Source organism: Rhinolophus sinicus, linkage group LG06, assembly GCF_036562045.2.
Source record: "Rhinolophus sinicus isolate RSC01 linkage group LG06, ASM3656204v1, whole genome shotgun sequence".
NCBI lineage: Eukaryota > Metazoa > Chordata > Mammalia > Chiroptera > Rhinolophidae > Rhinolophus > Rhinolophus sinicus.
Genome location: NC_133756.1, coordinates 153,896,778 through 153,920,479, shown reverse-complemented (window position 1 = coordinate 153,920,479; position 23,702 = coordinate 153,896,778). Strand labels below are relative to the sequence as shown.

Here is a 23,702-nt window from a genome sequence, read left to right as displayed (position 1 = left end):
TCCATGAGGAGGATGGCCTCAGGCAGGCACAGAAGATGCTAGGAAAAAAAGATCATGCACAGCTCACGGGCAAGACCCACCTTCACCACTCCCGGGGCCGGCTTCAGTAACAATCTCCATTAGAGTATTTAGCCCAAATACTGGGACACAAAATACACAATTAGTAGGTGCACCACAATACCACACCCCTTGTACCCCTCAGTGGAGCTGTAAGTCAGGTAATCTAAGCATTCTCCCAAAACTTAGTGCACATAACCTTGGTTCTTAGGCACCTCAGAGCTGGAAGCCAAGTGACTAGGAGATAACCAAAGACCATCCCTAAGACTACGGCCTCTCAAAGCCAGGGGCAGGGTAAGTGACACAGGAGCCTTCAGCTACTACTAAACAGGCACATGCAAGAAAGAGGGACCGTTGGTTTTCATGAAACATCTAGCACAGGGGTCAGAGGGCCTGCAGGTGTGCAGAGGGAAGAGACCCGTCTTGCAGATGCTGTCATGGGAAGTGGGGTGGAGGTGTGAGGATGGGCAGTGGAGGGGAGTGACAAGTGCAGCAGATGAAGTGAAGCGTCAGCATGCGATGAAAGCCTGTCAACGGTTCTCTTCAACTGCATCAAATGAACGCCAGCGACACTAACACCTGCCAAGCCATGTGTGGACTCCCTCTACAGTGCTCATCAGTTCCCTACACCACTAGCTCTGAGGTCCTTTTGCCCTTCTATCCTATGTTCTTCCCCCAAAAAAACATTCCCTAGGTTCCTGACATTTTTAATCACTGGGAAGAGAGAGCAGTTAAAAAAATACATGGAGCTGCTTCTCACTGTGCTTTCTCTGTGATTAAAAATTTCAGCTCGATATCCAGAGGAAACAAACAAAAGTCAGAGCACATTCAGAAGAGACCCTCAAACTGTCAGAGATCACTAATGAAAATCAAGTAAGGTCTCAACTGCTCCTAGATGCCAACCGATATCACCTGGCCCACTCACAGGCCCTAAGTAGACATGAAGCCAAAGAAAGGCTTCTTGACTCTAAACACTACCAGCTTCTTGACAACCATCCCCAGTGGGCCAGCTCCTTGGGACAGTTTGTCCTAAGTTCACGCAGTAGGAACCTGGCAGATAACTGGCGACACCGAAAGATTCTTACGTTAATTATGGACCTCGCACAAAGCTCCCCTGGCAGTAGCAGTAACCCCAGTTACCACTATCCTAAATGATGTAACAGGGCCTTCTCTTTAACGACACAGTTTCCATCCGAAATCCAGCAAGAGCCCACGATGTGCAGGTAGAGCCATGAGAAGCGAGATGAGGGGCAAACACCAGGTCAAAAGATTCATCATACACAGGGCTCCTGACAAGCACCCATAGGTCTGAAACATTTCTGAGAGTCCTGGCTTGGCCAGAGGACTGGAGTTACCTTTCAGACTGGGGAAGGGCGTGGTCTTGTCCCGAGCACCTTTGGTGGGCAGTGTGAGGTTTGAAAGACTGAAGCTTGTACTGTGGTTCCGATATAGGCTGCCTATCAAGGGGAGTGTGTGAGAGCAATGAGTTAGGGGATAAAGAATCAAAGCATTACACTCCGATGACTGTATCATCATCTTCACCTTCCTCCTTTTCAAACAATCCCAGTGCCTCATCTATCTTAGAAAAGACTAAGTCTAACTTAGGGCAAACAAAAGGGCCACTGCCAAGATTGCTCAAAACCCAATAGCACCTTTTTCTGGCTACCTCCCATGACAATACTCGAGTCTCATCTACTGCTGATCTGGCATGAAAGCCGGCAGTTAACGGGCTTCTGGTCTGAAGTTGGTGCTATCTGTCCCTCTCCCCTCCTCCCTGCCCCAGCCGAGCTTCTGAAAAAACTCAATCACAGTGATCTCCTATGTTGGTTTGCTCTGGTCCCTAGTCTGCCTTCAATCTTTAACTGACACCACCCCTTATTTCTGGAAATATTCTCTATGCACAAAAGTCAACCTCATATATAATGTTCAAAGCACATTCGTGAAAAAGTCCTTCACCAGACAAAGAAGATATGAGATGTATACCCAAACCAAATCTGACCAAAATATTCCCACAAAATATATGCACAAGAGTATGATTTTTAATATGATTATTTTTCAGCTGACCAGCTAGCTTACCTGAAACAGACTGAAAGATAACGTGTAATCTGACCCTGTTCTTTATTGACCCCCTGAAAATATGTTATTCAGTGTCACCCAAACAACCCGAATGGGGCTTGGTAATGCTAGCCCTAGACCTGAAGTTCTAAGCGGCATCTGCCGTGGGCAGGCCGTGCTGGAGAGAGTGGGACAGAGGCGTGAGAGAGCCACAAGTACTTACTGGCAAAAGACATGATGCCCCCGAAGCCCTCGGTGCTGTTGTTGGAGACAGTGGAGGTGGGAGAGCTTGCTCGAGAGTCTGACTCTGCATCGGAGTCGCTTGCCAGTTTCAAGCTGTTGGGCCGCAGCAGCTTTTGAGCCCTTGAACGCACAGTGGCACCTATGAGCCCCCGGCAGGGGAACCTGATCTTGGGCATGTGGGCCTGACGCTACACTGTAGTCACCGCTCCCTTCCCATGTCCCGAAACGCCTGGGTCAAAGCTCCACCCTCTGGGCGTGGCAGGACCACGAGAGCATTCAGACTTCTCAGACTTGCTGAGTAACCCTCGCCCAGGGTCCACCGTGGTGAGGTCCTTCAGTCACCCATCTAGAAGGAATCCCCAGGCTCTCACCGATTGCCACTGACATGTTGGCTGAATCGGGGAGTATAACTTTCCCCCTGCTCATCATCATCTTCCTCAGGGGGAAAGCCATATTGGGGCTCGAAGTATGGGTTGTCATAGGTTCGCCGGCGCACTGACCCCTCTCCAATTTCTGTCTGATGCCTGTCCACGCCCGATTTGCTAACGCTGGGAGGCACGGGAGGGAGGGGCCTGGAGAGGCCTCCTGCTGCCTTATCATCCATCTCCGCTGAGTCAGCAGGTGCCTAGGGGCCACATTAAATGAAACGTCATCAGCTGGTGCCCAGTGATGCCTCCCCATATTCTCAGTTTGGCAGGGCCAAGCCAGGCCCGTCAGATTCCTATCCTAAGGGATGTGTGAGGAAAGGTCTGTGACCATCCCCGCTCTGTCCTCACAAACCATTCCAAGGGGAGCTTCGCTAACCCCTGAACAAAACCCAGTGACCTCCTTCTGGGGTCAAAACTCTATCTCATAGGCTCTTAGCTATAGTACCTATGGAAAGGAAGAGAGGATGACAGTGAAGAAAGAAGCCAATTAAGTTAATAGCTTCACCCTAGCTTTCCTAAGAGCAGTGAGGCCCACAGCCCAGCAATCCTCACGTACAGAACTGGCTCCGTGGATGGTGGTGCTGGGGCTGCTGCTGGCGGCGGTGCTGGAGCGCAGTGGGGTGTTTTCCTGCGAGTTCTCGCTGTCTGGGCCAGGTTCCTCTGCTTCCTTCTGGTTCTGCAGCTCGTCAATCTTCACCTCACTGGCATCCCCCAGGGCCGCATGTGTCAGAGGATCCACGTCTGCCAAAACCCAAGGGTGGCAGGTATAGACCACACCATCCCAGAACCCCAAACCCTGCCCAGTGGCCAGTTCCCGCAAGCACACTTACTAGGCGTGTCACCATTGATGTCACATTTCATCATTTCACTAACAAAGTCACCGAGGGAGGAGTAAGAAGAGCTTGAGTCATCGTACTCCATACTATCACTGCCACTGCAGAGTGAAGAGCACACCGACAAAAATAGAACATAAAGAAGGGGCAGGGGAAAGAATCAACCATCAGCATTAGGAAAAGTAAAGAGAGGATCACCCTTAACTCAAGGCCAGGGAACAACATAAAATAAGGACGCTAACACAAAACAATCAACCAAAATACAGCCCACGGCTTCACACGAGGATGTCTAACTCCCAGGAGGTTCTGTCATTGTGCTACACACAAGCTAGTGAGAGTCTCTTTACCTTCAAAGGCTGTTTTGCTGCCATATGGGATTGCTCACCTGTCATCAGTGGGATCAGAATCCGAGTCACGCTCTGGGGGCACACTCAGCGCCTCAGCCAGCTGGGAAGCGCTATCATAGACGCGATAATGGATGGGCTGCAGCTGATGAGCGTACCACTTTGGCTTGTCACCGATCAGAGCCGGGTCAAACATGTCTACCCAAAGAGGACAAAGAATAGAGTTAGAAACAAAGGGTGGGGCGGGGAGCAAGCAAAACTGAAAAGAAAGGTAGAAAAAGTCTAAAGCAAAATGGGAAATGGAAGGGGCAGGCCAGCGATGGGAAAGGGCAAAAGGAAAGGGAAGAGCCATGAGGAGGACACAGGCCCGAGGTGGAGCAGAGTACAGGGCAGGGGGACTCACTGTTGTGAATTCGCTGAAAGGCATAGTTGGTGGGGTTAAGGATCCATTCCCCAAAGTACTCCACAGCCTGAGTCCTGGCCAATTTCTCAGCAAAAGGAGTCTGCCGGGGACGTGAGGCTAGAAAGGAGCCAGCCTGAAAGGCTACCACAGGCCGCGGGAAGAGACGCAGGGTGCGTGTGTGCATCTGAAAGCCCTGCAGCACGTTGGGGGAGTTGAAGAACCGGACCATGGCCACTCTGGGGAAGACAGGGAGATGAGAGCGTCTGAGCCCCACACCTGCAGAGTGAGGATCCCTCCGATCCAAGGTCTCAGACCACCTCCCTTAGCCATCAGTCTATGGGCTTCCCACATTAGGGGAGAGAAAGCTTCAAGAATCATCAGTCCTCTTCCTCACTCAAGGCCTGAAAGGCCTGACAGTATGACGAACTATTTCTTCTCTTTGCTTTTACTCAGATGGCAAATATAACCCAGTATCACATATATTTCATATATAAAGAAACTCTGGCTCAGGACGTAGTCTGCCCCTAAGGTCGCTGTGTAAGCAGAGACCAATTTAAGAGCTCGTGAGTGTGTCATCGGCTTGGTCGTACCTGGTGGCGACATCCACAGAATCCACGTCATTGCCATAGATGAGAGGGTTGAATTCAGTGGAGGGTGTGGACTGGAGGTCACTAGAAGGCTTTCCCAAGAGAAGGGGGATCTCCTGGCCCTCATGGAATTTCTCCAGATTGAGGATTGGCTGGGTGTTGAGACTCATGCTGGCGAGGGCCTGTGGAACAACAAGAAATCCCTCACTGAAGGCAGATTCCTGGGCAGCTCATGTCCCAGGAAAGAGCCTTCATATTAGATACAAGAATCCACGTGTTTTAATCTGATCAAACTGAAGTCCAGGCCAATAGTTTTCAAATTTATTTTAGCCATGAAATCTTGTTTTTCAATTGAAAGGCATGTGGAAATATAAACAACTGAAATCTCAGCTTCTCTGAAGGTCGAGGAACAGAGAGCCTCATGTCCCGATGCTTCCAACCTGTCAGCCCGCGACCCCAGGGGGCAGTTTGAAAACCACTGGTCTAGACCAGCGAGCTTCTTAAATGTTAATGAGCATTGAAATCACCTGGGGACGTTGTTAAACTGCAGATTCTGAGGCAGCAGGTCTGGGGAGATCCTGCACGCTTACCAAGCCCAGGTGACGCCCGTGCTGGTCCATGGACCACACTTTGAGTAGCAGGGGTAAGAATACAGGATCAATGAGCCCATGGACCTCAGCTCCGACCAACACTTAAAGTGCAGTTCCATTTATCAACCTTCCCACCTCAGTCATACTACAGCAATCGTCCAGAATGAAAAAACACAGCAAAGGAAGACAATAGCTAAAGAACTTTCTGAACTTGCAACCCTCACAGACTGCGGTCACGAGACATCACATTGTATCAGCAGTGGTGAAACAAGTGAGAGGGATGATACACAACGATCCACTTAAATCCAAGCAGATTATCATCTAGAGGTACTGCTAAGCAACTCAGACAACACAGAGAGAGATTCCTGAAGAGCCTTCAAATGAGAGCAGGGACTGCTAAGAAGAAAGAGCTACCTACTGGTGGTCCTACGTTACACATACAGCAGGGCAAAGAAATGGGGCCTCGGCATGTTTTACCTGCAGGTACTGTGTTCAGCATGCAGAAGAAGAAGAAAATCAACGAAAAAGACATTTAAGGCATTGCTCAAAGAAGGAATTTTTTTTTAAACTTTTAAAAATTTATCTTAAGTGTGTTTTTCCAGGACCCATCAGCTCCAAGTCAAGTAGTTGTTCCAATCTAGCTGTGGAGGGTGCAGCTCACAGTGGCCCATGTGGGGATCAAACTGGCAACCTTGTTAAAAGCACCGCGCTCTAACCAACTGAGCTAACCGGTCGCCCCTAAAGAAGGAATTTTTGAAAAAAGGATTCTGTCGGGACCTTGGAATCAACTCAAGAGGAAAACACAAAAAAGAGCCAGGTTGTCCTAACTCCTTCTTTACAAGACTGAGAGAATGATTCAAGGCCATAAAGAACAGCAGACGTGACAAGAAACGGAAAGTGAAGGGCTGTTTTATTCAGCATTATAAGCATCAGAGAGTGGGAGGGCGTACAATGAATGAGAAGGAGTGTGAAAGCCCTCTCTGAGATTCACCCCGCCATCCAGAAACGGGTTACACCTCCTAAGCTCACCCAAGGTGAACAGCACCTCCCCTACTTAAGGCCTGAAAGGAAACTGGCTCCGACAACAGCTGTCTGCCTACAACAGCCCTCCAGCAGCTCTTGCTCCCCTTCCTTTTCTTCATTCTTCACCTACCTGCTTTAAGTGTTTTTTCAACTCTAATGACTCTGGTTCTGGCAGGACAGGTAGCACTTCTGCATTGGTGGGAGCAATCACCTACACCAGAGGAAAGATAAAACGCATGACCTTAGAATTTAATTGCTCAGGAGTTTCTCTTATTAAGTAACAAGAACAGGAAGTTTTATATACAATATTATACATACATAAATACATACATCGTATACCAACATATATGATATATATATATATATATACGTATATATATACACACACGTATGTGATATACATACACACCTGAAAAAAATATGCCTAAGTATTATTGGTGACTATCCCTAGATAAGACTCTTATGGTTTTTATTTACTTCTTTATACTTGTATTTTCTAAAGGTCTTACAATGAACATATACAAGGACTTCCTACCAAAGTTTGTACTCACACTGCAGAATATTAATATACATTTTTAAAAGTCTGCACTCAAAGACAGTTTCTTACTAGAAACTAAACCCCACGAAAACCATTAGATGAGCTACACCACATGTAATGGTCCCGCAACCACAACTGCCCTACCATTCTTAGATGCAGGGGAGCACATAATTCTGGCAAAACTAAATCTTGTAGTTCTTTGAGTCCTAACGAAGGGCCTATCAACTAATAAAATAAAAGAAGGACTTAAGCACACATACATACATACACACATATATTTTCCCCCCTCAATGACTCACACAGTAGAAAACACCCACTAACTCAGGACCTTCCTGGGAGTAATCCAGGAAAACCGACCACGATCCTATTCTAGACCCTCCAATGCCTCGGGCAAGAACCTCACCCGACTGCTATCCAGATCCACTAGCCATACATCATCAGGCATTTTGAAGTCCAGTTTGTAGAGGAAGAAGCTGGCAGGGACGCCGATGATGTACGGCGTTGGAGCCAACAGCAGCTGTGGAAAGGATGAAGAAGGTAAGGAACAAAAATAAAACCTACTGTGATCACTTATCAAGTCAGGGTTTTTCTAGTTAAAGAAAAAATCCCTTTTCCAAAACGCTTAAGCCCAGATGTGTTTCAAAATTTAGAATTTTTCAGATTTTAGAAAGGGAGCAGTGCGTATTCTGAATATTCTGTAATACCTGTAAGTGGCGTAGCCAGTAGCCTATAATCATTAACATGGACTGTGACAAATAAAAACCACACATTGCATAGGTTTCGTCACCAGCTGAGTTCTAGGCAGGTCAGATTTTGCAAACAAATAAGTGGTGATAAGGGAGTGAGGACCAGTACAACCTTACAACTTCTCCCCCGGAGCTGGACAGAGTTGGAAGACAGTGGTAACAAAGACAGAAGACACCTTGCGACTCACCTGCTCTGCTGATGCCATGCAGGTGGGCAGCAGTGGGATAACAGGAAACATATACTCCAGGGGGTAGATCATTGCCACAAATGCCATCACAGACATGGACAGTGCGTTGTAGTCTCGGGACTGTAGCACCACCTGTCACCAGCCGTCACCATAAGGATCACGCGACAGCGTCAATAAGGTCACGAGCAAACACTTCCAATACTACAGATGCATTCCTGTCTCACCAGGCCCACAGCTCCAGATTAGTTCCCACAGTTATCACTGCGCTGTGCCCGCCTTTACCTGCCACTCCCAACCCAAGCCCCACAGCAATCCTCCCTCAAATCACTCCTTATCACTCATACCCCCAATCCCAGGACCACTCATTGGAACAGAACTACTGACATTTCCAGAGAATTAGGTGAAGACAGTAACAGGGAATTCAGCTGAGTGGCAAGCCCTCTGAATACATTCCACGTGACACCAGTACCTTAATTCAACCCACACCTACTGAGCACCTGCTATGTACTTGGCATCATGTTACCGCCTGGAGACGAGAAGCTGAAAAAGATGTAGTCCCTGCCCTCAAGGAGCTCCGGGGCTGCCTCTGCCATACTGCAAAGCTCCTTCTCTAAATGTCCAGAAAGCCGGCCCTCTCACCTTGTGCTCTAACAGGATGCAGGTGAGCACCTGCAGACAGGCATCCACACCCAGAAGCTCCAAGGGAAGGTGCAGCGGGAAATCCACCAGGCTGAACCGCGAGGGGTCTGGGAGAGCAAAGGTCAGAGCCTGCTGGAGCTCCTGGGGCAGGACCTCGATGTCTACGCGCTTCTGCCCAGAGACGGGGACTGGGGAACGCAGCAGTCGATAGATCCAGGCCTCAATCTCTCGAAGGTCGTGCAGAAGGGCACTTGACCTCTCCTCCACTAGCAGTGATCCCGTAAAGATGCGCCACATGGTGTCCCTGCGGGGCCGACAGCAGGAAACGGACACGTTGAGCCCCAGGAGCCGATTCCCCACTGCAATCAATGTAACCACGCAGGTATAACAGGGACCACTGGAAAAGCCCACCCTTTGGGCTCAGACCAGAGGGTACATACAAGGGTGAGAACAGGTGTAAAACTGTCCACATGGCAGCACTTGTCCTGCTCACCATGAAACACCAAATTCCTCAACAGCACGCCAAACACAATTACGGTAGGAGGTCTACTTCAGCAGCAGTCCTCTGCTTAAGGACTAACACACTACGCGAAGGACCTCAGACTTTAGAGGAAATTGCCTTTGCCCCTCATCTCTGACACGCTCCCCCTTCTCTGAGCATCCGTGGCAAACCATACCTTTGTATGCCTCGAGGGAGGCCCAACTTCTTGCCCAGCAGTCGCTCACTACAGCAGTCCACCAGACGTTTGAGGGTGTACAGACACTCCCGGAAGGTGGAGAAGAAGGGGTAGTGGCTGAGCACGCACAGGGATGTCAGAGTACTGTTGCGGGAACGGCTCCCCGCCTTGGCCCGGCGCTTTCCACGAGGAGACTGGTTCACATCAGGGGTGGAGTCGGTGCTGGGGGGCTGCAGGGACGAGCCACTCTCCGAGCTCTCGGTGCCAACCTCTTCTGAGGCACAGCTGGCCCGGGCTCCGTCCTTCCCCCGGGGCCCTGCCCCAGCTTCCCCCTTTTCCTTAGGCATTCGCTTCTGAAAGGAGCGGTAGAAGTTAACACAGATGCCATAACGCGTGACTCCAGTGTCCTTGTCAGTGAGGGTGAAGACGAAAGAGGTGTCATCCCGCAGGCTCATGCGCCGTTGCCGCACACTCAGACAGCCCTCGGGCTGGCAGAAAAACACTACGTCTGGGGGCAGGGGAAACTCGGCATGATCCTCTAGTGGGTATCGCCGGAGCAGCTCAGGAGTCTGGGCCACACTGTCACTGCTCGGGTGCCTGAGGGACAGAAAAGACAAAGTCAGCAGCCTGAAGGGGTACGTACGATGCTCTTACCACAGTCAACAAAGAAAGCTCCAAGTGCTATTTTGGATAAAGTGCCCTAACTGCAAGCCTGTGGAAAAACGTGGGTGGTCGGCTAAAGGAGACCTGCGCTGTCATGGAAACACCTGAAATGAGAGAAAAACTAGGACAATAAAATGATCACTAACACCTGAAGGGAATTAGTGCCTTTCAAGGTGTATCAGCTAATGAATGACCGAAAGAGCATACATATGTTGATAGGAAAGGAGCACAATGTACTTTTCCTTTTTACAAAACAAGGTAGTTGGGACATGTGGAGTATATTTCTTACGATGACAAAGATGCCAATTAAGTGCAGACTTGTGTTCTGTCTGTCCTTCCAGGCCACTACTCTCAATCGACCTGACTGTGTCGTGGTCGCTGCTGGCATCAATGTTCCCATCAGAGTAAAATAACAGGGGAGGAATGAGATACGCAAATCAACATGGGAAGGGGAATAACTGCACAATGTGTGGCTATCCCAGATGACAAGACAAAAATCAGTCCCTGCTTGGTTACCTGGCGCCTACGATCACCAGATAGTCAAGTAACCGAGGACAGAACTTCTTCTTTTGCACCATGGTTCCAATTCATCAGTTCATCTCAGAGAAACTTCAAGGCACCAAGCAAGGAGTCAGCGTTCCCAGCAGGAATTCTGATACGATCTGAAAATCCAAGTCTAATAGGAAAAAAGTACTGATAAGATCCATCACTGTGCCTGAGGGACTCAGCGCTCTCAGCTTCATCCCAGCCAGAGGTATAGTTCAAAAGGTCTTCCATTTTAGTACAGAAGATAAGAGAACCTGACACTTTTCCCAGCCTCGAGTTCGGTCTAGGCTTATGAGCTTGCAGAGTCAAATGTCAAGAAGCAGGATAAATAATGGCGCACCTCCCCACCCCTACAAACCAGTTCCTTCCCAGCCTTGCCCTGGGGCTCTGTTTCTGAAAAAAAATAAGTCCAGTTAGTCTAATCTGGACCCAATCATTATGGTAACAAAAATTAAGTCACTTCCAGGACCGCCCCAGGGTGGATCAGAATCAAACCAGACTCTCTAATCAGCACAAATCTCACTTCTTGCTCTAGATGGAAACCTAATTATTCTCTGCTTCCAACAGTCCGCATTCAGCTTGATGTGAAACTACCATATAGACTGTATAGTTAATTGCACTCAGACAATGACAAAAGCTGGCTACTCTACCCTGTGCAATCTCAAATGAAGACTATCTATGCCCCACTTGCTTTATCTAAACCATTTTTCTTCCGTTTGCTTCAAGCAAGAAAGGGGCCCAGCAGCTCCTGCTACTAGCTCTGCCCTTGGTGCTGAATCATAGTCTTTCTTCCCTATTTTGGTCCCAGGATCGAAATCAGGAATACAATACATACAGATGAGGCCTTGTCCTTCTGTATCTTATAAAGATTAGGAATTAAATGTATAAATAACAAGATTTCTGCAAGGACAGGGAGAGGTGCTCAAGAGGAATTTCTAAACATAGTGCAAAAATTAGGAAAAGCTTACATGGTCTGAACTATAATTTATTTCCTATTGGGGCTCCATACACTTCTATAATAAAATGTTTCACTCCACTACAAGGCTATTTTCAGGGCTTCCAGAATTCTACTACCGTGCTCTACACATGGCCACACTAAGACCTTGCTCACTATACACACCGAGAGAATCCCATTACGTTACACAAACATTCACACACCACTCCCTTCTTTGCTGCTTCGCGTACTCCCATACACACAGACATACACACTTCCTGTATGCTTAAGGTCCTATTTGATTCAGATAATGAGTAGTTCTATCTTTTTTCTCCCCAGGTTAATAATAAAAAAGACCTATTTGCAACACCTCTCAAAGCCTCAAAATACTGCTCCCTCCTTTCTCTTGCTCCCAGTAGAGGACCTGCAGGTAATAGGATTCAGTTTAATCACCATAGCAACTCTGGCTCCCAGTACTATTTATAGCAGTGCCACAGCCCCTCCCCTACTTGGTGACCGCACAGTGCTAGCAGCTGCTACTCCAGAGTCCCAGGGCCCCGTAACAATTCACTCTCCTGGAATATGGAAGACACCTCTTCCACTGACAGCACCTGCGAATTATGTTCTCTTCCCCCCATCTGTCTTTAGTTAGCGCTTCGTCCTAATTCTGGAGTTTGACTGGGTATCTCCTTTCCACACAACCAAAACAAGCTCACAAGCATGCCATCTACTCATTTCTAGGCATCACTGCCACCCAGAAAGTCCTTTGGTTCTCTCCACTGCTATGGAGCCATGAGCATACTTCAGAAGGCAGTTCCTCACAAGCAGAAGAAGAAGGGAAGGGAAGCAGAAAAATGAGTTGGGAGATGGGTAAAAGCATAATTTGTTCTATAAAGAATTATGTGGAACATACCAAGGGTGAGAGCCAAAGTACAGAAAGTCCTCACTTAACGTCGTCAATGGGTTCTTCAACTTTATGTGAAACGATGTGTAACGAAAACAATTTTACTATTGGTTAATTGACATGAACAAGAGTTAAAAGTTCCTACAGCATCTCATCAACTTTATAACTACACGACGTTGAACAAAACAAGGTTATTGAAGCACCTGCCGTGTCTTAAAATAAAACAGAATTTACAAGACCAGAGCTCAAGGCTAAGCCTTGAAAACTATAATTACATTGAAAACCAGGAGCCCTTTCCTGTCAAAATCTCAATGACCACACCTGAAGCATCTTCTACTAATACATTAGGCCCATCAGGCCTCTCTCCAGCCCCTCTCCACTGAAAATCATTTGCTAAAACTCAAGTCATTATCATGCTTTCTGGTGCTCATCTCCCTCCAGAGCCACAATGAGCCTGAGACCTTGTGACTATTCTAGCTACTAGCAATGGGATAGATTATTAGCCACAACTCCTCTCTCATCAACAGTCACTGCCTTTGGTTATTCGGGCTGCACAAATAACCAAGGTTTTCTTCCTCCTCCCTCCTCACAAATCCTCTAACACCACCTATAAGTCACACTCCGTCTTCATATCCATCCAAGCGTAGACTCTGCCTCCTGTCTCAACCATATTTACTAATGCGGAGCCCCTGGTTCCTAGCGCCTATATTCCAAAGGCATGAAGCTCAAGATGCACACCTATCTGCTTAACTCCTATATCACCGTCCACTCCATTCAGACGCAGATTTAGAACCCAAAGGCCTTTAAGTTATCGATGTCTTTTCAGCCCACAAATGGTCACGTTAACCAACCCTTTGGATTCGTCCCTCGTTTTGGGCAGGATGTCACAGTAAAACCACAGGAACCTGAGAGCGATATGACATCTATGCTGACGGGAGCACAAGAGGAGGCTCTCCTCCCCCTCCCCAGGCAGTGACCTTGCAAGTACATCAGCACAGAATGGTCCAGAGTGGGGGAGCACGAAAGCGATGAGGCAGGTAATAGGCAGAGTTGGGGGAGAGGCGAGGACAGGAAAAGGAGGAAGAATTTAAAGATGCACGACGATGGGGAGGGAAGCGGTTGCAAGAAAGATTACATGGTGTCTCCACTCTTTAACAAGACAATTTTGCAACACCAAATTAATTTTTTTTTTTTTTTTAAGAACCAAACGTGGTTCTCCAAACCCTAACCAGAAAGAAGGCGCATAGGCGCGCGCGCGGTGCTAATCCGGGGTCGGCCCCCAGGCTGGACAGCTCTGCCCGCCCCCTCACCTGCTGGACAGTTCTTCTCCGCCCCGGAACCAGTGCCGCCGCCAGTCCGGCAAAAATCGAGCCCAGCAGCCTCTAGCTGAGCCTAGGCCCGCAGCCTGCATCCCCTCGGCGGCTCCGGGTGCCCCCACTTCTAGCCCCGCCCCTTCTCTACGGACCCCCCAACTCGCGCTCGAGACCGCACGCACCCTCACGCTCCTTTTAAGGCCTCCTTAGAGACCCTTTCCCCCTAGAACTCTGTTTTCTGTCAGAGCCCGTTTCCTTCTAGGAGCCCCGATGCCAAATACCCTTCAAGGGTTCCCAGTGGCCCGGACCCTCCTACCTTCCGAGCCTCAGGGGACCCGCCAGACCCGGCCGGACGTCCCCCGGCAGCGGAACGTCGGTCGCTCCCCGGCACGGGAACCGCTCCGAGCGCGCGCCAGTTCCGTGTCTGCACCGGGTGGGCGCGTACCACTCGGACCCGGTGATGGAGGGGAGTCTGAGGGGGGCCGGGGGCCGTACCATTCACCCCCGGGGGGGAACAGGGCGGCACCAAGCCGAGCGCTGAAGGGTGGAGCCGACCTCCGGAGAAAGGCGGCTACGCACACACCTACCTATACGTGCGGGGGTGGGAACGCGAGGGTAGCGCAGGGCCAACCCGGAGCCAGTGTGTACCAAGGGGAGGGCCCAAAGGAATGCCTTTTGTTTAGGTTGCGCAAATTTTAATTCGACATGGAAATAACGCCCATTGCAATGAAATGTGGATTAATTGGGAAGAGCTTCTCAAGGTAAACTGCCCCTGAGATTTTTTGACCGTTCCCTCCATATCTCACCTTTCTCTCCCTGCGCACGGCTGGGCTGGAAAGCCAGCTGCCCTAGCGCTGGAGCCTACCAATTCAGGAACAGCGTGGGGAATTGAGGCCGGAAGGCGCGGCATCACCTACACAGGGTGTGCTCCAAGGAAAGGGGCCGTGAGCGGCGCCGCGGTGCCCACTGGGAAATGGAGTCCAGTCCTGAGAGTCCCAACCCAAGACTGGACAGCCTGTCCCTGACCTCAGGGGACTTTTCTTCCTGTCCCACAGGGCCTGGAGGCCCAGAGGAGGGATTGTTGTGCCCTCTTTTTCAGATGCCAACGGAAAAAACAAGGCATTATACATGCGTGCACATGAACACAGGTACATGGCTGAGGTGCTAGTTCTGAAAGTTCAACACCTCCTCCCCCACAGAAAGACAACATGATCCCCCCTGGATCATGAAAGGGGAAGGGATATCGGAACTTAAGCATTTCATTTACTCTCATGGCGCAATAGGGCTAGTAAAAGGGGGTCCCCAAGGCTGTCTGGCTGGCACTTGTGACTTGTCTCCCTCCTCTGAGTCTGAGGACCATCCTACGAGACAGTCTTCCCTCTATTGCCGTACCCACCCCTCAATCTAGAAATTGTATCTCATTCTGTATTCATTCTGGTCTTCCTGTACAAACACTGCCAGACTTATCAGTGAGGCAGCAGGGAGGCATTTATGGCCAAGCCGCAGAGTGACAGTGGAGAATTTCTCTTGGGGCCCTGTGGGGAAAACAGGAAGTGGTGGAGGCAGGATGGGCAGGGCCCTGGAGAACCTTGTGCAAAGTAGACACCAGGTTCATCCAATTGGTCGGGTCAGTACAGTGTTCAAACGGAGTACAGCTTTGACAGGACTCCCACTGCCCAGCAGTCACAAAACTCCCAACCCTTTGACTCTCCTTTAATGGCACGTGAGGATATCCATTGCCCAGCTCCCAGGAACATTTGCCCTTCTCAGTCTGTTACACCTCTGGGCGGCAACCACAGGGCCTCAGCCAGCCCCGAACACAGAGGATAAGCGTGAAGGAAGGTCATTCGTGCACATCCCAGATCTCAGAGAGCAGTGGGGGAAGCTTTTTGTCCTGCAGGCGCAGTGCAAACACTTGCTCTGAGTGGACGCTGCTCAGTGTTCGGAGGCTCACCAGCTTCATTAGCATCCGTGGGAACATCAGCCGGTCCTGGGGGAAGGAGAGGGACAAGTACAGCCTTTGTCTCCAGGGAAGGGGGCAAGGGTAGAAGAGTCATGGGAGAGGCAGAGAATTGGTGGCACGATATAATCAGAGGTGGATTCCTGAAGGGAAAGTAGGTGTGTTAGTGAATGAGCCTGTGGAGAGGAGGGAAAGGGCATCGAGGGGAGACTCACATGGGGGTGGTGGATGGAGACATAAGCATGCAGGGCCTCCACATATGTGTGTTGCAGTCTCTCTACCTGGAGCTGGTCCTGCACGTTGGGTCGGTCTATAGGTCACAAATGGAGTTGAGGAGCAGGTTTGGCCAGGGTCAGTTCCATATCCCAAGTCAAACCAAAAAACAGGGACGTGCCCCACCCAACCTCTCCTGTCCCAAAATAACACAGCAAGGGCCTCCACCTCTACGATGCCTGATGCCTGCCCTGTGGGGCCTTCAGCCCTGTTAGTTCAAGTCTCTTGCTCATTTTCCCTCTTGCCCCTCGTCCGCACCTGCAGAAAAGATGCTGATGGCAATGAGCAAAGCAAACTCGGCATCATTGAGTTGCAGCTCATTCATGGCTCTGGAGAACTCAAAGATGGGGTTGATGAACTCCACTTGCAGTCCTGGGGAAGAAGAAGGGAGGATGGGCATGTGGCACAAGCGACAGGAACTTCCTGCTCTCCTCCAATCGCATAACTTAGAGAACTACTAGGAACTCAATAAGAAGTCTCCAGGGCTCCGCTCTGTAACCTTGGGCAACTTTCTTGATCTCTCCAAGCTTCGACTGTGAGATGGGAATCAAATCTGAACTCATAAAACTATGGTGATGGTTAAATGATAAAGCATGAGGAGCACTTAGCACTTTGCCCGGCACATAGGAGGTGCTGAATTAAATGATAATTCTATTATTATTAAAATTCTTGAAGGCCCCACATTACTACCGTGTTTCCCCGAAAATAAGACCTACCTGGATAATCAGCTCTAATGCGTCTTTTGGGGCAAAAATTAATATAAGACCCGGTCTTATTTTACTATAATATAAGACCCAGTCTTATCTAATATAATATAAGACCGGGTCTTACATTAATTTTTGCTCCAAAAGACACATTAGAGCTGATTGTCCAGCTAGGGCTTATTTTCGGGGAAACACGGTGTTAGGTTGGTGCAAAAGTAATTGCGGCTAAAAGGTTAAAAATAATTGCAAAACCACAATTACTTTTGCACCAACCTAATAGAAATAGAAGCCACTCACTTTTGTTTATAAAGAAGACTTTTTCGCTGGCAATTGGCCTTACTTATTTGAATACTAGACATACATTTCATGTTTCACATCCTGGGGGAACTTAGCAATGTGGTTGAGGGTGTGGACTCTGGTGCCAGACTGCCTGAGTTTGAGTCCTGGCTTTATGATTTGCCACCTTGGGTAAGTTATTTAACCTCTTTGGGCATCGGTTTCCCATGTGTAGAATGGAGATACTAGCACGTCCTCCATAATGGGTCCTTAGAATAATGTGTGACACATATGGTAAGTACTATATAAGCATTTGCTAAATACATAATAAATTTTATAAAGTAGAACCAGTCTTCTGGCTGAGGAGACTGAAGTTCAGCAAATGTCAACCTAAAGTCACGACATCTAAAGAACACTTCTATACACACTTGCAAAATCTCCCCACCCCACACCCCCACCTAGGCTTTCTCAGATTTCTTTTAGCAACCATCTGCTAACGCTTCCATTGGAGGCTTCTTGATTAGTCACTTTCTGTACTTTCACACTGACATTTATCAAGTGTGTGTCAATCCGTTTAATGGACAAGCCCCATTTTATACAGTATTTGTTGGTGAGGTATTGAGCCTAGAATTGCGCTGACTAGCCCGTTTGTACAGAGAAGACAAGGGGGTCTAGAGCTGGATTATGCATCCTGCAAGGGTCTGCTACTGCTCACAGCCTGAACACCTCCAAGGCCATCAGTCCACATCACTAATCATGTAGAGGGGGAAGGAGACCCGGCAAAAGAGGGCCCCTGTTCCTTTTCCCCAAGACCTCACTGACAAAATGACAAATGAAAGGCAAACATGATATCGAAACTACTTACACAAATGAATCTATAAATAGGTACAGATTCAGACAGCACAAGTCCGCAAATGCTGAAGGAACACACAGGCATGACAACTGGGAAGGGTTCAGAGAGCGGGATGTTATGAAGGAGGAGACCGTGGTTAAGAAGGACCGGGATGATGTCCACTTGGGGAAAGGTGGTTTGGTAGAGAAAGGGGACAGGTGTAGGCTGGAAAAAGTCATTAAGTTGCCCCTATTAGGTGCCTACACATTCAGGCAGCACACAGAAGGCAAGAGGTGCCAACACAGCCCCCTATCCCCTATATAGTCAAGGGAGGCCTTTCTAGAAAGCTTACTGGGTAGGCTGTGTTGGGACAACAAGAGGCACAGGAGCTGGCCTGAGTCACCAGACACCAGAGAAGACTTTCTGAGCTCTGCCCCGGAGATCAGGACCTCCCAAGCCCAAGAGGGAGTCGCCACATCAGCCATCGTGCACAGACCCACCCACTCAGTCGTCAGACTGCTTGGTCCCCTGCTGAGTGTCCATTCCTGTTCCTCCAGAACACCCTCAGCCTTCCATCCCTTCCCATCTCTGCTCCCATAACACAGACATTACCAGCAACTGGATACGAGGAAAACCAACACTGCTTACTTAGCCAGCCAGCAAGCAAGTATCAGACAGAGAGCAGCAATGGGAATGAATTCTTGGAGAAAATACTCCAGGTACAGGATGGGGATAGAAGCATCCACTCTTATCCCAAAGCCACCTGATCTGGGTATGTTTGCCTGTGTTTCAGCTCCAGTTCCATGGCTCATCAGAAAGAGCAGTTGAAAAAGGGTAGGGGGAAATTAGTCCACATGATCCTTAAAGAGCAGATCTGAGAAAGATCTGCTCATTACTGACTCCTAAAAGTCTTGATCTAGTTGATTTCAAGCTTTTTTTCTAGCTGTAAAATCTTTTCTTGAAGCAAAACATTATGCAGAAGCATGATGTATAATGCAGATTTAAATGGAGCTTCCTGTTTGGTTAAAGTAAGGATGAGGGACATTCCTCTCCCTCCTTGTTTCTCCTCTAAGGTGACACTTCTACAGTGCCACCTGTGTTCCCTCGGGTTCCTTGGAGCACAGTTTGAGAAACACTCGCCTAATAGAACAGAGGACAGGAGTCTATTTGGGGCAGTTGAGAGAGGCCTGTCAACATTCTGACTTTTTGTCTTAGAAAAACAAGTGACACTTTCCCTTTATAGCCACCCAAATCTTGGCCCTGTGGCCCCAGTGTCACTATGCCCCCCCCCCCCCCCCCCCCCGCACAAAAAGTGTCTGTCCATCCAGCCCAGTCCCTTTGTGATCTCAGTTCTCACCTGCTTTGGCAAAGTCTTCCCGGTTATAACTGAAATCCTTGAGGAAGGTGATACTCTCACTCCCAGGGTTGTACCTCCGAGACGTCTCCAGAAGCATCACCTGAACAAGTACAGGACCTCAAACAGGGACATGGCGGGCTGGTCTCGGCACCTTCAAGGGAAGGTCGAGCCCCTCCTCCCTACTTCCCAGTGGATCTGGCTTCCCGACTGGCTGCTGGCCCCTCCCACATACAGTCCTGCTCTGGCTCCCCTCACCCCTCCGCCCCGCCCGCCAGCCACCTCGATGGCAGAGGTCTTCAGCAGGGCAATCTGGTCCTCCCGGCTGAGCTGCAGGAAGCCGGGCAGCTGTTTGGCAAAGTCAACGATCTCCTGCACAGAGACTATGGCCAGCTCGGTGAAGTGGGCAAAGCGCTGCTGACGGGCCTCCCGGCTCTGGGGATCTGGGGCCATGGGCCAAGGCTACCCGTAGGGCAAGGAGGGAAAAACAACCACTCTGAGTCAGGTGCCAAGAAGCCAGCTGGCACGCCAGGCACGGCCACCTCTCCCCCAGTCCCTGAGGTACCGTGACTCGAAGCCGGTCAGAAAAGGAGCGTCTGTTACACTGTTGCTGGGCAGCCACCAGCTTCTCAATCATGCCCAGTTGCTCCGGGCTGAGCTGGGGCAGGACTTGGGGAGGTGAGGATGCCTTTGGGGGCATGGATGTGGCCTGAGCCTGTTCCTCCTCTTGCCGCTTCAGTTTCTTCAGGCGGATCTGTTCTTCTGACAGGACACCTACGGACGGAGCCAGACATGAGGAGGGAAGGAGAGGGGGAGAAGGGAAGATAGGATGGGCCAGAGGGGTAGTTTGAGGCTCCAGAAAAGCAGAGATCGTTGGGTAAAGGCAGAGATTTAAACCCGTATTTAAGGACCGTGCAGTAGGCTCAGCTGCCTGTCTGCCCTCACACCCTGGCACCTGCTGTCCCCTTTCCCATCGGCCCCTCCCCCACTCCTGTTAACAGGTACTTACACTCCTCCCGCATGCCAGCCTGGCGGCATTTGCGAAGGCGACACTCCTGGCACTTGCGACGCATATAGGTGTCCATGGGGCAGTGGCCCCCGCTGTGGCAGATGTAGCGTGCGCCTTTGATGACACTGCGGCGGAAGAATCCCTTGCAGCCCTCACAGCTCAGCACGTTGTAGTGGAAGCCAGAGGCCTTGTCCCCACACACACTGCACAGCTCATTGCCCAGCATTTTGGGGGCTGGCCCCTTTTTCCGCTTTTGTGGACGGAGCTCTGGATACAGGGAAGTGCCTTAATGTTCTTCTCCAATGAACAAGCTCGCTGCCCAGTCGTCATTGCCCTGAGCATTCCGTGACCTTCACGCCCTTTTAATAAGCTGTCTAATCTATTATAAGAAAGTAGCTCTCATATGTCCAGTGCTATTTAGTTATGTCCCATGTACTCTCTGAGCCTTTTATATGCATTGATCCTGACAACAACCATAAGTAAGAGATAGGTACTACCGTGTTTCCCCGAAAATAAGACCTAGCCGGACAATCAGGTCTAATGCGTCTTTTGGAGCAAAAATTAATATAAGACCCAGTCTTATTTTACTGTTATATAAGACTGGGTCTTATAATATAATGTAATAATATAATATAATATAATACCGGGACTTATATTGATTTTTGCTCCAAAAGACGCATTAGAGCTGATTGTCCGGCTAGGACTCATTTTCGAGGAAACATGGTTTTATTATTTCCATTTTAGGAATAAGGAAAATGAGGCTCAAAAAGGCTTAAGGTAGAGACAAAATCCACACTCAGATCACTCAGGTCTGCTTGACACCAAAGCCTGGGGACCTAACCATGATCTTATAAGGTACAGAGCCCTAAGGTACCCCTCCCAGATCCAGGGAGCCCCTACCGCCTCCACACCCAGCATTCCTCACCTGTGGTCTCTGAAAGGGCCTCCATGCCAGGGAGCAGGGCTGTGGGCTCTCCTGCCTTTAGCCCCATCCCCAAAGTGCCCCCAGCTGACTGAGCCATGCTGGCTTCTTCCCTGCGGGTGCAGTTGCTGCCTCCCAGGGCCTGGCTGCTTGCATCTTGTGTGTCTGCTTCCCACAGCTCTCCTGCAGAGTCTGAGCCAGGGAAAAAGGGGCACAAGAGGGTCTCAAATCCTCCCCCTTCACTTCCCCAGCGTCCTGGCTGGGAAACGACAAACTTATTTCCACCCATAGAGGGCAGCAAAACATCAGCTCAGGCTTCAGGACCCTGGGTTTGTGTGGGCTCTAGGGCTAGTCGCTTGCAGTCCCCTGCACTTCAATACCTTAAATAAGGATGTTAACCCTTATTCCCTTGGGGGGCTGACATGCATCTATTTCAGACAGAATTGTTCAAAGCCAGAGCTGGGTAAGCACTGGACATGCCAACTCTCCCCAGCAGCAAACCTGATTGAGAAGGAACTTGGGTGCCTGCAAGGGCCAGGCATCAGAACGAGGGCAGAGATAGTCTGAGCAGAAGGAGGCAAGGATGGCTCTAGACTGCTCTCTGGGGAAGGGCAGAAGGCAGGTAGTGAAGGGAACTGATTCCTGTGGGAGGAGAGGAGCTGGGACCTGGCTCAGGGGAGAGGGCTGGAGTGAAGCAGCTTACCAGGAGAAACGTCAGGCACAGGGGCCTCCAGCCACAAGGACATCTCTTCCTGGAGCCCTGTACATTACCAAGGAACTGTCCTGCAGGAACAACCCAGGTTATACTCTTCCAGAACTGGGCTCCTTCTTTATCAGTACTAACATATCAGCAAACATTGACTCAAGATATATATGATATACGAGTGTGTATATATATATGTGTGTGTATATATATATATATGTTTGTGTATATATACATATATACACACATATATACACACGTGTATATACATATATACATATATACACACATATATACACACGTGTATATACATATATACATATATATATATATATATCTCAGCCTGTGCTAAGGCTTTACATGCCTTACTCACAGTATCCCTATGAGGTCAGGTCTATTCTGATGCCCATTTTACAGATGAGGAAACTGAAGTTCAAAGAGATTCAGTAAATTGCCTATGGCCACGCTGTTAGGTAGTGTGACCAAGACTCCAGCTCTAGTCTCTCTGGCTCCACAATCTGACCTCTCAGCTACCATGCCACCTTTTCTTCCCAGGGCCCATCTCCAAACTGTCAGGGAATGTTTAAGCCATCTGCCCTGGTTCTGTCCCAACCCCTTCCCCCTCACTCCAGCACTGGGGACAGCCGAAGTTGGGCAGGACCAGGACACAGGATGGAGGTTCACTCCACCCAGTGAAACATGCTGCCTGTTAGACAACCTCACTGCTGCCACTTCCCAGGATCCCAGCACAAACCTGTTGCCTTCAAGAGTTGCCCCAATTCATATAGGACTTCCTCCCTCACAGCCCCTCAGGAGTTAATCAGGGACCTAAATAGAATGCTGTTGCTGCCCAAGCTTCCATCACCATCATCACCCCTCAGAGACCCCTTTCTAAGACCCATACAACCCTCCCTCCCACGCCCCCCTCCTCCCCACACACCAGATACACACACACACACACAGAACCCCCGGCCAGTGCTGAGGAGCAGACCCACCGAATGCCCGGGCCACCAGACTTCCTGGCTGGGACAATCTCTGGAGCCCCCTTTCTGAGAGAGGAGGAAGGTGCAGTCCCTTGTCCAGAGGTCTTAGCGGGCAGCTCAGGAGCCGGAGCTGAGCAAGAGAGGGGCCCGGAGCCCCGGGGAAGTAATATGGGGAAAGGCTGAGGGGAGGGACTGCCAAGGGGTCGGGCCACTGCTCCTTCCTGCCAGGCAGCACGGAGCCAGAGCCGACTGACGGGAGCCCTGGCCTCCTCACCCCCGCCCGCCCACGGGGCAGCTTCCCCACCACGCTGACTCCTCCCCAGCCAGCCACCCCCTCAGCCCAGCGCCACCCTGGCCCCCCTACCCCCAACCACGACAGTGGCATTTCCCTGCAGACTGGCCAGTTCCATGTCTCTCCCCTTCCTCTCCTCACCCCAGCTGCTCTTAGCTGCTCTTACAGAAGGACTGCCTCCCAGGCACCCCCACCCCAATCCCAGCAGCCTCCAGAGTTGGCGATCCCTCCCCTCCATAGACATTTCGTGGAGCAAAGGTCCCAGCACGGCCTGAAATTGCAACACGGAGCCCCAGCCTGTTTCCCAGCCTCCCTCCTCCTCCCCTGCCTCTGGGAAGGGGCCAAGAAGCTCTCCCCACCAGCCCCAGGCCTCAGCCAAGCTGGTATAACTCCAGCAGTGGAGAAAGGCAGGTGCTGGGTCTTCCTGGGAGTCCCTGAATGTGGGTGCCCTGTGAGGACCACTGACATGGGAGGAGGCCGGGACAGAGAGGAGCAATGACAGGCCTGGGATAGGGGTGGAGGTAGAGATGGCAAGTGACCCAGGTTCCAGCCCAGGATGGACCTAGAAGGTATGCAAGTTCCGTCATCTGGGGAACAGCTCCATCTGAAGTGATGGCAGCCTCTGTCCAGCAACTACTGAGATGATAGACTTAGCCTCCCTGTCCTATTGCCTGGAACGTGAG

At 50.0% G+C, this 23,702-nt stretch overlaps 2 protein-coding genes across 54 annotated transcripts in view; both read right to left on the bottom strand.

The window, feature by feature from the left end:
- The window catches only part of MADD (MAP kinase activating death domain), a 36,723-nt gene extending 22,557 nt beyond the window's left edge, over positions 1–14,166 (bottom strand). For 15 of the 50 annotated variants that reach the window (XM_019743552.2, XM_019743566.2, XM_074336323.1 and 12 more), the window contains exons 1-16: positions 14,028–14,157; positions 10,531–10,690; positions 9,352–9,948; positions 8,675–8,978; positions 8,036–8,167; positions 7,505–7,618; positions 6,694–6,774; positions 4,954–5,132; positions 4,364–4,599; positions 4,002–4,158; positions 3,614–3,717; positions 3,340–3,524; positions 2,727–2,980; positions 2,336–2,475; positions 1,413–1,514; positions 81–140 (exon numbers count right to left, since the gene is read on the bottom strand). In XM_019743552.2, coding sequence (XP_019599111.2) covers positions 81–140; positions 1,413–1,514; positions 2,336–2,475; positions 2,727–2,980; positions 3,340–3,524; positions 3,614–3,717; positions 4,002–4,158; positions 4,364–4,599; positions 4,954–5,132; positions 6,694–6,774; positions 7,505–7,618; positions 8,036–8,167; positions 8,675–8,978; positions 9,352–9,948; positions 10,531–10,592 — 2,707 coding nt within the window. In that variant the 5' untranslated portion in view covers positions 10,593–10,690; positions 14,028–14,157. Of the gene's footprint in view, positions 1–80; positions 141–1,412; positions 1,515–2,335; positions 2,476–2,726; positions 2,981–3,339; positions 3,525–3,613; positions 3,718–4,001; positions 4,159–4,363; positions 4,600–4,953; positions 5,133–6,693; positions 6,775–7,504; positions 7,619–8,035; positions 8,168–8,674; positions 8,979–9,351; positions 9,949–10,530; positions 10,691–14,027 lie in introns of all 50 variants that reach the window. The other 35 variants (XM_074336322.1, XM_019743569.2, XM_074336343.1 and 32 more) reach the window with 6 other exon arrangements.
- A 1,242-nt stretch (positions 14,167–15,408) lies between these two features.
- NR1H3 (nuclear receptor subfamily 1 group H member 3) lies at positions 15,409–23,250 on the bottom strand. Of its 4 annotated transcripts, XM_019743578.2 has the most exons (11): positions 23,161–23,198; positions 22,740–22,857; positions 21,745–21,824; positions 21,045–21,233; positions 20,120–20,386; positions 19,676–19,884; positions 19,393–19,572; positions 19,114–19,213; positions 16,203–16,316; positions 15,887–15,981; positions 15,409–15,701 (listed from the first exon to the last, which is right to left on the bottom strand). In XM_019743578.2, exons 3-11 carry the CDS (start codon positions 21,785–21,787, stop codon positions 15,555–15,557), a joined length of 1,344 nt encoding a protein of 447 aa, XP_019599137.2. In that variant the 5' UTR covers positions 21,788–21,824; positions 22,740–22,857; positions 23,161–23,198; the 3' UTR covers positions 15,409–15,554. The 4 variants fall into 4 exon arrangements, with proteins under 4 accessions (XP_019599137.2, XP_074192464.1, XP_074192463.1 ...); XM_074336363.1 differs by lacking the exon at positions 20,120–20,386 and having other exon boundaries at positions 23,161–23,247; XM_074336362.1 differs by lacking the exons at positions 15,887–15,981; positions 16,203–16,316 and having other exon boundaries at positions 23,161–23,250.
- Between the last annotated feature and the right edge of the window lie 452 nt (positions 23,251–23,702).

Coding starts and splice junctions, on each gene's coding strand:
- NR1H3 (XM_019743578.2), bottom strand. CDS start 21,787: ATGTCCTTGTGGCTGGAGGCCCCTGTGCCTGACGTTTCTCCTG. Junction 20,387..21,044: donor GGCCCTTTCAGAGACCACAG/GTGAGGAATGCT, acceptor CCCTGTATCCAG/AGCTCCGTCCACAAAAGCGG. Junction 15,702..15,886: donor TCTCCATCCACCACCCCCAT/GTGAGTCTCCCC, acceptor TCCTTCCCCCAG/GACCGGCTGATGTTCCCACG.